At 33.4% G+C, this 13877-nt stretch overlaps 3 protein-coding genes across 4 annotated transcripts in view; 1 reads left to right on the top strand and 2 right to left on the bottom strand.

Annotated features, from left to right (window-relative positions):
- The window catches only part of LOC149417804 (uncharacterized), a 223762-nt gene extending 211482 nt beyond the window's left edge, over positions 1–12280 (bottom strand). The window contains exon 1 of one of the 2 annotated variants that reach the window (XM_089639432.1): positions 12202–12280. The gene's annotated coding sequence lies outside the window, so the exon portion shown is untranslated. Of the gene's footprint in view, positions 1–329; positions 424–12201 lie in introns of those variants that run through there. The other variant, XM_089639433.1, reaches the window with a different exon arrangement.
- LOC149417805 (RNA 2',3'-cyclic phosphatase ANGEL2-like) lies at positions 4654–6189 on the top strand. Its single transcript, XM_089639188.1, has one exon. It carries the CDS (start codon positions 4829–4831, stop codon positions 6086–6088), a length of 1260 nt encoding a protein of 419 aa, XP_089495314.1. The 5' UTR covers positions 4654–4828; the 3' UTR covers positions 6089–6189.
- Positions 6252–12565, bottom strand: LOC149417803 (RNA 2',3'-cyclic phosphatase angel2-like). Its single transcript, XM_089639438.1, has one exon. It carries the CDS (start codon positions 12563–12565, stop codon positions 11069–11071), a length of 1497 nt encoding a protein of 498 aa, XP_089495564.1. The 3' UTR covers positions 6252–11068.
- Between the last annotated feature and the right edge of the window lie 1312 nt (positions 12566–13877).

Raw genomic sequence — 13877 nt, 5'->3', positions numbered from 1 at the left:
ATATCAATATTATTGATTGAAGTTACGATCATTTTACAGCTTATGATAATAATATTATGCATGTGTATGAATATTGACTTAAATATATTATAAAAAGCATCTTGGACGAAAAGCATTGTATCTCAGAAAATATAACCAATTTTTCGTTGATAATCTTACGAAACGTCAGGTTGGAAAAAATATTGATTAGGATTGCAAATTTCTTACTGAAACTCGTAGCCGAAACTTCTGAAACATTAACAGAAAAGCACCCAAACACATTGTTACGTTTTACGTGAAAGAAACCGATATGAAAATAAAAAGTAGCGATCCGTCTGCATAATACGTACCTTCACATGCGCAAAATCTTGTCGAACGAAGGATTCCATTGACAAAACAATTCACCACAATTTACAACAATAATCAGACGGGAAACTATTTGCACAGAACTAGGAATTAAAACACTATTTCTATATCACAGGGGATGGAAAAATATACACTCCATTTGAGAGTGTTATTTTTACATTTTAATCGGGAAATGCGACAGGAAGGGTGATACACCGATTGACCGCGTCTAAACCTCCCTCTGGCGGAATTAGCCGAAGCGGCGCGGAGGGAGCCGAAGGCGGCCATTGTTGGGGTGCGCAGCGCAGCCTTCGTATTCACGTGTACGAAATTCAAACATCAGCTGAAAATTTTTCTACTCTCTGCGATATAAATAAATACCTGTTGTAAACATAAGCATCTCAGATTATATACCCATCTTGTTTTAATACATTGCCACACAATGATCTTTCTGAAATTTTTACTTCAAGAATTAAAATTATTTTTATAAACATTATTGATTTTCTTTTACAAACAACGAACACTATGTTCCGTTTTTATCATAAAATAATATAGGAAGCGCTTTTCTTACTTCTAATTTTTCTATTTTCAAAACATTTTTTACTGTTAGCGGGTCACTTTTCAATCCCTTAGATCCCCCTTAGCAAGAGAAAATAATCTGAAAACATTATAGGTAAGTAAGATCATTTGTTATGCTAAATAAATTAAGGCATCAAATGTTACTATTTGCTTTTTTTGATCTGTCTATCTATCTATAAAAATAAAAATGCAATTGGTTCAAAAACTTAAATTTCCGAAAGTTCTTCTTTGAAATTTTGACACAACATTACAATCGAATATGCATGCTTTTTATATACCTATATTATATGAAAAACATGCTTTTTGACACGCAATCTGTTTGACAAACAAGCTTTATTTAAACAGTGCCATCTGTTGGACGTAAAAGCAACACGCGGTATTGTTTCTCTATCTGCACAGACAAACTTAGCCACAGCACCGCGTGGCGGCGTACGACTAGTTTTTTTTTTAAATGAGAAAATACAAAATTTAAAATAAATATGTGTTCAATCGATACTAAACATTTGTATTACACAATAATTATGGTACCTACTTAAGTAGTTACATAAAATTAAACAAATATAAATTTATTCATTTTACTTATGAGTTTATTTATATTTTGTACCAATGTTCAAGATATTTATAGTTAAATATTTCACAGCATTATTAGAAAAAAACGTTTTAAATACTGACCTATTCTTGAAACCTTCTAAACTATTTTTTCCGCTTTTAATTTGACCATCACAATAAAAATATAGTAGGTAAAAAAGAATGATCACTGATAATCTCAATAAAAGTAAAAAAGTACGTATTTTGAAATTATACTAAGCAGATTTTTTATTCCTTCGAGGTACCTGATGATTTTATGCCGGCTGGTGGCCGAGTTAGCAGGTGTCCGGTTCCCACCCAGGCGTCGTGAGTTCAATTCTTTGGCTGGCTAAGTCTAACATCGTTTAGTATGTTGGTAGTAGAGGAATTACAATATTTTTTGGTTATTTGTAACCCGGGCATGTTTGTTTTTCTTTTAAAAAGAAAAATGTTAATATTTATAAATTTCCTTGTGTTCCTAATGAGATTTATATTACGTGTATCAAAACTCATAAAAGTATAATATTAATCATTTTACGAATCGAGTTAGATTAGTAGCTAAACTTTTTAAATTATTTTTAGGTATTTCTTATGTACCTTCATGATTCCAGCTGGAATTTATTTTCGTTCGAGGAGTAGGTAGCAAGCAGAGATGTGCTTTATTTCAAATAAATCCATTTCAAATGGAAATGCAAAATGCAAAATGGGTATTTTCCATTTTGCATTTTAAATGCTTTTCTCAATACATTTTCCATTTTAAATGCTTTTTTGCAACATTCTTCCTACTATCTCCACTGATCTTTTTTTCATAAGCCCCAAATATCAGTCGGTTCTCAACCTCGATATGAGAGATAATTTACATTTGTCAAGTTGCTCCCTGGTAGAAGCCCTGGCAACTGAGTAATACCATTACAAAAAATACTGATTCAAATACTGAACATGGGGCCATGGCCATGACGCTATAATATTATGTTAGATAGCAGTTTCTAGGTTCTTACGTTGGCAACATTAGTCCTGCGCAAATTTTTTGTGGTTTCATAATCTTCTGTAGTCGGCATAGACCAGCATAGACATATGAATATTAGCAGACCCTAATGGGTCCCCGAAACGATCAAGTGCACTTGACAAGTCTACGTGCTTGAAGTGAATATTGATCGTTTACAGCGTTGACTTGACAAGTCCCGTCAAGTGTCTACGGGCTGGACCATACTTGACAAAAATTTTGATTGACGGCACTTGAACCACCTTGCGCTTGATGCGACTTGACGCGACTTGACAAGTTTTTCTGTGATAGATACCGCTAGAGTTATAGCAAGGAATGCCTTGTCTGCGTTGGAAACCATTATTAGGCACAGGGCGGTAAACGACTGCGGCACGTGGACTTGACGGCACCTTCAAGTCGCCTCAAGTCCCTCGTCAAGTGAAATCGTCAAGCACGTAGACTTGTCAAGTGTACTTGATCGTTTCGGGGAACCATCAGAGCACAGGCTTACCTATCTACATAAATAAAAATGTAAATGTTTGTTTGTTTTACCTTTCCTTATCTGTGGTGTGTATTTACTACACATTGCTTCTAATAACTTTAATAACTCTATAAATATAATAAATTCTGGGTTCAGATTTTAGGTATTCCTCCGTTAGACATTTATGCACTGAATTAAAAAATAATATTTTACATAGTTTTCAAATGATTAAAAGCGTATTATCCCCACTCCCCATACCGGTTCCATTGGAGCCGGCTGTGCTCGCGTATGGCCTCAAGTGAAATTTGAAAACGTGACGTCATCATTCTTGTGCGAACTATGGTCGAGGCATCATCGGTTCATTTTACGAAATAACACGGCAAAATGTTGACTTGTACTATGAAAACTTGTAAAAATAGATTTGAAAAAGAGAATAAACCCAATTGTCGTATTACATTCCATTTATAAGCATTATTTTACTTTATTTTAAGCATATTCACATCGTATAATATAGTTCAGTTTTAGAAACATATACTATCACATCGAGAAACGTCTGGACGCGAAACACAAAGCTGGTTGGTTGCTGGGAAGTAAATTATGAACATTTATAAAAGTGTCTTAACTAAATACTTAAACGAAATATTCGACTCTGAAAATAGAACCGAATTTTTTTGCCGAATTTGGACTTCGCAAATTTGTTCATAACGTGGCGAGTAATTTGCGCTCCCATGTAAAAATGTCTATTCATTCAAAGGCAGATTTTACTTTTAAGAAGTAAATGGTGATATTATAATGCGAGATGCCTATTTACTGTCAGATTGATTTATTGACGAATCACAGTCAACCTTACTCCCTTCGTTCTTCAACAGTTGATTTTACCCCTCGCCATTATCTTCTCGTCTATTAATTCCTATGTCTGTGGTAGTCGGTGTTTTTGGATTTACCATCATGTAATATGTTTGTTCTACATTGATGTCCATTATTAAATGACAAAATTGTTTAAAAATTCTATAATTATTTTAATTGTTTGACCTGAGAAACCATTTTCAATTTTCAATGCATTTTGAAAATAGGTATTTTGCATTTGAAATGCTTTTCTAAAAACCATTTTGCATTTTTCATTTTCAAATGGAAAAGTTTTGACCCATTTCCATTTTGCATTTCAAATGGTTTTGGGTTCCCATTTTGCACATCTCTGGTAGCAAGTAGGTATTTTTACATAATTCAAATGATTAATACTACATGGGAAGATATGGACAGCAATTCAATTAAATACACGATTATAAATAAGTACTTTAAATAAATTGAAGTTTATTTTTTAAAAAATCACTATCCTTTGTATGGATTACATTTTAAATATTATAATACACCAATGAATAACTAGCGCAGATCCGTGAAACTTTAGAGATTTTAACTTTAATTTTGAAATTGACAATAATAATTTTCTGTATTATATATGTATGTACTTATCGCTTGTCTGAATTCTTCAAGCAATCAATTCCAAAAATTTTGTTTTTTCAAATTTCAAAGCAAATCTGAGTTCTCGAGTTCATTGAACCATAGTTACGCAGGACAGACACGAAATTAGTATTTTTGATAATATTATTTTTTGGTTTTGATGGGAGGTACTGAACAATCCAAAAACTTATGTTGTAACTTATATTATAACTTTAAAATAGTTTATGGTTACAAAATATCTATGTGTTATAGAGTAGAGTAGTATGAATTTTTCTCTGGTTACTTTGACAAGTGAGAAAAGTCAAAACTGAAAAATAAGCATTTAGCTAATCATTTTCATTTGGATCATAAATCGTCAGGCAGTCTATCTAAGAAGTAGGGATGGTGAGAGACTGTGGGATATCGACATTGTCACGGAAAGATAAAGCTAGCAAAAAATGTACTCTTACCGTCGACATTGGGAGAAAATTCAAAATAAGTCGATGGGTCCCAGCGACCCTCTACACGAATCCAAGAGCTTGGTATTGTTATCATACAATATCCTCTCACAAACACTTCTTGAACAACACTCTTACCTGTACAAAATGTGTCCCAGGCAGGCACTTATCTGGAATCATCGCTTTCAACTTATAATGTCAGAGGTAAGGATGATCAAACCTGACATTATTTGTTTCCAAGAGGTACAGTTATCTCACTTGGACGAAATTAAACGCTCTCTTAGGGCGTTAGGTTTTGAAACTATTTACAAAAAAAGAACTGGCGATAAACCAGATGGATGTGCAATATCTTATCGAACAAAGTTTTTCAATCTAATGGAATTGAACAATGTGGAATTCTTCCAGCCTAAAGAAGACGTATTAAAATTTGATAATATCGGTTTGATGGTTAAGTTTATGTACAAAGGTGACAAAAGCTCATTGTTCGTAGTCTGTACGACACATTTGCTCTTTAACAGAAAGCGAACAGATGCACGATTAGCTCAGATACAAGTATTATTGGCAGAGTTAGATAAATTCTCTTACAATAAGGAAGTTTCACATCATCTACCTATTTTATTGACGGGAGATTTTAATTCTAGTCCGCAAAGTCCCGTTACAAAATTAGTGACTTTAGGAAAATTAACCGAAAAGCAATACATAAAGCCTTTGAGAAATATATCTATTACCGGAATGTGTCAGCATTTAGAAGTTCATTTGGAACGTAATGGTGAAACAGCTAAACGGAAGCGATCTTTATTGGATCGTTCTGAGAAACATAGTAGCGAGATGAATCCAAATAATGTGTCGGATATTGTATCTGTAGCTAAAAAGGAAACTGAAAATCTTAGGGATAAAATGTGTGGTGCTTTATCCTTAGTATCCTCAATTACGGAGATAAATTCCGATAGATCTAAAGAACACAACCACTTGTTTAAGTACTCTGTTATTAAACATAATTTTGTGTTTAAATCTGTATACAGTCATCTCAAAACAGACGGTAGAACAGAAGCAACAGTTTTTCAGAATAAGTGGACCGTGGTAGACTATATTTACTATTGCTCTAACTCTGTGACGGGAACTTTGGTTCTTCAAGAGAAGTATTACCTGCCAACAGTGCAGGAATGTTATAAAGTGAGAGCTTTGCCCAGTTTGAAATATGGCTCTGATCATATAAGCCTAGCTGCTAAATTCATATTTCACTTCAAAAAAATTATATAGTTTTCATATTAGTAAATTCTTAAACATAGTAAGTATTTTGATGTTACTTATTTTAAGGAAATTGATATTTTGTACAATGACAAATTATTTTTTGACGAAGTTCCCAGTGAATTCTTTTTAAAATAAAAGTATTTGAAAAACAATTGATTTTTTTATTCTTTTAACAATCTCCTTACAACAAAAAGTTACCTCCAATCTCTAATTCCAATTGTGTTATTATTCTAAGACATACAAAACAATATTTCAATAATAAGGAACTCCAGTCTTTCTTTTTTATCAATGAGAAGGTCATTCCTTCTAACTTAAATAACATAAACATATATATTTTATTGTTATACATAGTTAGTTTTAATAGTTAAAATAATTTTCAACCCCAAATCTGTGGTGTCTGCCTAACGTCAGCAGTCACGAGGAGCGTTCATTTTAATTCAACAGGTAATGTATTTTGTAAGGCGGCATCGAGTCAGGATGTTATTATTTTATTTTTAAGTTTAACTGCTTTTAATATTGAAGAACACTTTGATGAAATGTCAGCATCTCTTCACTACTGTTATTGTATTGTACCAAAGTGCAAAAATACATACATGACCGCACCTGATAAACAATTTATCAGTGTTCCAAAACCACTATTACTACGAAAAATGGTGTGGCGCCATCAAAATAACCAATAAAAAATAGATCCTTTATCATTTAGGGCAACTGCATTTTGCTGTGGGGATCATTTTGATGCAAGTACAATAGTTTAATTTAGGTGATGTAATAAAAGTTGGCTACAAATTTGACCTATATTTTACTGAAAGTTTGATAACACTTTGGTGAGACAACTGCATTCTTTTGTGGTACCTATTAATAAGTTAGAATTATTATAATCATCATTGAAAATGGCATATACATAATTAAGTGAGCAGATTACCATGTAAATATTATTGTGTTATGATGCTGCTCAACTAATTAAAACTAAGGGAAGATTGTTTGACTGTCTTCGAATAAAACTGATTTCCATATTATTCTGTGCGGATTTTAATTATTGGAGGCCTAAACAATGTTTCAATTTTTTTATTTTTATATTAACTCCACATAGGAGGCCCTGAAGAAAATAATTTCCCTCAGGGCCTATGTCATATTTGGGGATGCTGTGTGGAGGGTCTTTTTGTGGAGAGGAAGGAGTGAACATGGGTCTTGAAGAGTCCCATGTTGTAGGAGGGAGGAAACACAGAGGCCGGCAGTTCGTTCCACAGCCGAGCTGTTGAACCTAAGAACGAATCGTAGAAGCGACCCGTTCTCATGTGACAAATGTCAACCGTGTACAAATGTTGGGCGCACGTTTGGCGTGTATCCCGACTACGCACCGGTGCCGAAGGGATCAATGACGCAAGTTCCTCAGAGCATCTTCCATTGTAATACTGATAGAACAAGGACAGTATACCTACCTGACGCCTGTGCTCTAAAAATTGCAGTTCGTTTGTTAAGATTGGGGAATCTATCAAACGGACCGCCCGTTTCTGCAGAGTCAAGGGTTTCTTTCAGGTATTTAGGGGCTCCGGACCAGAGATGGCTGCCAAATTCGACAGTAGGGCGCACTTGCGATTTGTACAGGGTCAGCAGTTGTGTACAATTAAAGTATCTGCGGGCCCTGTACAGTACGCCCAGCTTCTGAGAGGCCAACTTTACTCTGGCTTCGATGGAGCCCCCGTACCTGAGCTGGTCACTTATAGTTACACCAAGCATATCAATGGAAGGCTTGTTCGGAAGATTGCTTCCGTTGAAGAAGACTAGATTATCATTTGGATTCCTTTTAGACGTAATCAGACAGGATTGGGTCTTTGAAACATTGTGAAAGAACAACAACGAAATGTTTTAAATACAAATAAAGGCCGATTTTCATTGGTTAAATCTCTATACAAAACCATAGTGACATTTGGACATTGTGAACCGGTTCCATGACCCATTACGTCAGAACCAACAGATTCAGTCGTGCCAACCAGACAGGTTGTTTTGATGTCTGTTTTATTTATTTTTAAATGATAATTTATAAATTCTACATATAATAATACATGATAAAACTTATATATTCAAAATCAACGTTTATTGATGAATACATATATCGTTCACTAGAGTTCCTTATTACTATGTGTTTATTGTTTATCATTATTTTTAATTTGGAAGCGCAATTGTTAAGGTTTTTTGTACCTTGCAGGTTAGTTTATATTAAATTTTCATGGAAAAATACTGCTGTTACCTTTACCCCACTCCATAGAACTTCTCCGTTGATCTATATGCGTTCCGTGACTCAAGAACGATTTGACGAACACTAGTGTATACATATACAGCAATATTACTTTCCTGTGATAACATAATTAACTTTAATAAAATCATTTACTACTATACTATAGGTCCTAAGTACTATACTGCCCTCTATGAGACGAAAACAAAACTAATCATTATTTTTTACAAATGAATTGGATTCGATAAAATTATAATACGTAAATTGAAATGATTACATCAAGATCAAAGTGCCTGATAAATGAATAATTGAAGATTTAACATGAAAAACTCACTGTGCATATTACATTTATTTAGTTTTCTTTCAAGGATTATTGCAGAATTATAATCTTTTTTGCAGATCATTTCACTTTATCAATGTAATTGTAGCAATCTCTCAAATAAACCTATAATAATGATACATCATTTTAAACAGTACCGCTCCTGCTCTAGCAAGAAAATTTAAAACTCTCACAAGAACAGGTATTAAATAAACAATGTTTAACATTTTTAGAAATATATAAATAATTACTTTTTGTTTTCTTATTTTAAAGTAAAATAGATCTAATATTATATTCTGTATTAGGGGACTGTGAGACGTTACACTTTTTATAATGTTATGTCTTCCCAATACATTAAAACAATCGATAATTTAATTTTCAAAGTTTACTTTTGGATTGCAAAAATGATTCATTAGATCTACAAAATCACTATGCACAATACATACAACTTTAAAGTAACTCCCTCTACTATTTCTTTAACACTTAATTATTTACTTAAATTAATAATTTAATAGTCAACAGTCTGTGGTTGAAATAATACATTATTGAACTCGGAAATATCTAGGGTTAATATCCCGGTGCAGAATAAAAGAAACTTTCCTTACCAATTCACTGACAGGGCCTTCAGCGGCAGCCATAATCAAAAATACTAATTTCGGTTGTGACTCCATCCGTCTGTAACTTAGGTTCAATGAACTCTAGAATTTCGCATTGAGTATGTCATTTTCAAAAGCGAAAGTGTTTGTTCAGAAAAGCAATAAAGTAGTAACTAGAATATAATATTTTTGACAGAAAAATATTTTAATTTGCATTTTCAAAATTGGAACTGATTTGTCGAGAATTCAGACTATCCGTGATTTTTTCACAGATGTGCAAATAAATAGTAAAAGTGAAAACATGAACCTGTCGACAGGAACAAAATACCAGGAGCACATTAATGTCATAGGGTAATTTGTGTTAATTTTCGCACTGGCGCTGATGTCACATTATAAATGTCAAAACGTGAACCTGCTGGCAAGAACAAAATACCAGGAGCGCAGAAATATGATTGGGTATTCCCATTTGGTTATTGTTGTTATCATTTATTGCTCATGACTAGTCGATAAAAATCACATAACGAGGAAACCATTTACATTTAAAAAAATATTGTATAATATTTGATGTCTATAATATAATATTATTGCATATAGGCATCTTATTCAAGTTCATACATCCGAATTTCATTTTGTATTTTGTCGTTGCGCTTGCAAGACCGGTTGTTAGGTTTTACCAAATTTTACAGGGAAAGCAAAAAACTTCCTAGTTTTTTATTCATATATTATATCTATTATTTTATGTGTCAACAAACAACGTTTGAATGAGTATTGTGAGATGACAGTTAAACGAAATCTTGCCGTTTTTGCAAGCGCAAAAATGATTTTATTCCAACGCATTATTCTTTTCCTGAATTTTTGGAAATATTATTAGAAATGAGAACTTGAGTAAATAAATAAACTTCAACCTAGGTAAGAAATAACATTTGAATAAGATCAGCATCTATGAATTTTGTAGGAAGATTTCGGTAGAAAGGACGGATGGGAGTTCAAATCTCACAGCGGTAATGACTTAGTCCCATTTAGAACAAGATATAAATCTTAAGGTTTATAGTTTCTTTTTCAATATTCAATATCATAATACAATATTCTTATAATTAAAAAGCTCAGAAACAATAACATAAATATAACAGTATTGAAAGGGTAGTTTTTTAATAAAAAGGAACATCAGTTTTCACCAATGCTGAACTAATAGATCAAAACGCCCTGATGTCATTCTATACTATTGGCAGCGCCATTGCGGAGTAATGTAAAAGAGATTGACAAATAATGTGACTTCTTTTGATTTAAGGTTTTATGGAACACTATCAGACCCGCTTTAATGAGGTAAAGAAAAATAAAACTTAAATGCTTCTACTATGAAAGCTTGCTTTAGTATAAATTTGAAAAAAAAATCTATGTTAAATGGTGAATTTTGTTGGAAAAAATTACAATCCAAGCACTTTAACTGCTACCAAATCAGAAGGAACTACATATGTATTTAGAAATAAATAAAACTGAAATAGTACCTACTGAAAGATACATAGGGTCAGTTTTTGATAGAATAATGTTGCGTAAGATTTTACATACATTTAAGCTGGGTATTATGTTCAGGAAAAAGTATGTATTAGTTGTATATTATTATTAAATGTTTGTAAATTGTAGTTTATGCGTGAACTAACTCATTTCGCTGAATAAATAAAAATAAGGGCTCAATTATATACATTAATCTACATAACAAACAAATTAACGATTCGCGAAAAAAAATTCAAAAATGACTAATTCGCTGGGATTATCAACCAATTACCATTACTCTGAAATTAAAAATTTCAATGCTCGAATATTAAAGCTTGGCAGTGACTTCACTAGTGACTTGAGCCAGAGGCGTCGGCATTTGGGCTGTGTGGTGAACGACAGGAAAGAATAAACTTAGCAGCCAAGCTTAGGTGATCCGAGCCAAAATGACTGTTAGGAATGGCTCCCATATTCTGACACTCTCCAACGGTCGGTAGGCGAAAACGTTGCAATACTTGTAGGCTATCAGACGGGCCAGAACTGTAATAGATGTAGTCAACTGTAACCCAGGCCTCCTGGAAAGTTGTGGCTTCGTAGTCCCCATCTTCTTTCTTATGATTGTAAACAGATTTGAAATTCAAATTATGTCTCACAAACGAATTATTGAACAGATGCACATAATCTTTGGCAATGCGTTCCATGTTTCTATAATTAGCTTGGTAACTTTGTTGAATCTCAGAATTGTACAACATTGATGACTTGAATTCATGATCCTTATTTCGCTGCAAATATACTCCTAAATGTTGACAACTGCTGGTAACTTGAATAAGCTGTAAATTAGTGGGGAACTGGTCTAGATTATAGTTTCCATCTGCAACCAGCGCAGTGACAGGACTTATGGGCATAGAGTTGAAATCCCCAGTCATGATGATAGGCAAGTGGGTAGGGATTGGGTTGTTGGCATAAGATTGAAACGAGAATCGATCAATTTCTGCTAAAAACACTTGCATTTGAGCCAATCTCACATCGTCTCGTCTCGGGTTGTATAGCAAGTGTGTTGTGCAAACAACAAACAAGGAGTCTGGCAAAGATAAGGGTCTCAGTTTTATCATCAAGCCTATGTTGTCTCTGTTCAGTAAATCAATTTCAGGCTGCAGGAACTCAACGCTTTCACATTGCACAAGCTCAAACATTGATTTTCTAAAGTAAATAGCACAACCATCTTCTCTTGTGCCGGTCTTTTGTTTAAATATTCCCTCAAAACCTAGTTGATCCAAATGAGAGAAAATTTGATGTGAATGTATGTCCTGCACTTCTTGCAAACAGATAATGTCAGGATTCATGGATGAGATTTCACAAGTTATTCTTTTAAAGCGAACGGTCCATTTGAGATCATCTGTATCACATTTGTGATAAAGATAACTGTGGCCTTCTAGTAGTGTTTGAGCTAGAATATTGTAATTTAGTATAGTAAATGGAAGACCTTCATTGTTGGTGGGTTGTTTGGATGTCTTGACATTTTCCCAGTAGCGTGAACTGTTGGCAAGAGCTTTCAATTGTTCTGGGGTTCTTCTTGGTGAGCCTTGTGGGCTATTTGGGGGTGAGCCCTGAGGGGTCCATTTTCTGGCATCAATGCTATTGTCATTCATTTCGATATGGTTTTCTGATGGACTTGGAGAATAACAAGGAACCGGGATGTTTAGAGGCTGCAGACATGGAGTGTGTGAAGATTGGGGGTTCGTATTCAAACACGAGGTGTGGAGACAGTTTGCCTGTAGCGAGCACGAGGCTTGCTTCTCATCCACATGTTCCGAGCTATTATTGACATCCGATCTAAGGTCATTCATTAATGCTCTTCTTCGTAATAGTCATATATTTTGGTACCTGTAGTACAAGCTGTTATTCAGGAATTTTTTACCGCCTAACATTTTCATCTAGAAAAATAAATACATATCACTGATGGATGTGCATTAATTTAAAGTGTTATTTGTTCATAATAGTATAATATTAAAATTATTTACTGACAATGACTTGACAAGCATGAAGTAATACGTTTCCTAAATAAACGTGAAAGAATATATTCATTTTACTAACCAAAATACCATACTCTTGTATTTCCAAAGCAGCTCCAAAATTTATTTTCCTTGCTACGAGTGACATCTGATTTTCAGAAAAAAACATTGAACATTTTCATCTGTGGTCATTTTCATTGTATGAAATAAAATTGACGCGGCTATAAAATGGACTTTCATGGGGCTATGTAGGTACTGAACATAAATAAACCACTCACGTACTGAGGAACAAATCAATCAAATAAAACTTCTAAAACACAAATTTTATATATAATAATATGTACCTATGTAGTAAATCTAAAACGAAGTGGTTTTTTCGTAAATGAACAATAACCGCCTTCGTGTCGTTTTATTTACAAATCAAAATTGTAGCTCAGTCTGTCTGTGCAGATAGATAAACAATAGCGCGTGTTGCTTTTACGTCCAACATATGGCGCTGCTTAAAAAAACATATTTGTCAAATAGATGGCGCTGTTTTAAAAAAAACATTTTTTACCTGTCACAGGTGACATGACCACATGCGTATTCGAATGCAACGTTGTGTCAAAATTTCAAAACAATCAGTGAAGAATTTTCGGAGGTTTAAGATTTTGAACAAACGAACATTACATTTTTATTTATAAATTATAGTTTGTATATAAATTATAAATATGTTATTAACAATTGTGTGCCTTGTATTTATTAATTATATTAATATACATTGTAAATTTAAAACGAAATGGTTTTTTCGTAAATTAAAAATCAACCACCTTCATGTGCTTATTTTCAAATCAAAATTTGGTCTTATTCAAAAATGATTCACAGCATTGTCTTGTTGCCTAGGCAAAACGAAAATGTGCATTTCTTTTTCGATCCCTCGTTTATTCGTTAATCATCCTTTTTGCTTCCTGTAAAGGTACTGTGTAATGTGTAAATCTGTAAGCTTTACTTTCTATTCAATGTGTCAATATGTACGCTATTTACATTTTCGAAAAAAAAGTTCATGCATAATTTCAAATAAAGCCAAATAATAATCAAAAATGCACAGTTGTTAGTATTGTAATAAGTGTTGTTAGTATAAATAAATGTTGTAAGTATCTACGTGAGT

The sequence above is a fragment of the Hesperophylax consimilis genome, chromosome 14 (assembly GCF_061612785.1).
Source record: "Hesperophylax consimilis isolate HC1 chromosome 14, BYU_Hcon_1.0, whole genome shotgun sequence".
Classification (NCBI taxonomy): Eukaryota; Metazoa; Arthropoda; class Insecta; order Trichoptera; family Limnephilidae; genus Hesperophylax; species Hesperophylax consimilis.
This window is presented reverse-complemented; position numbering and strand designations above follow the sequence as displayed.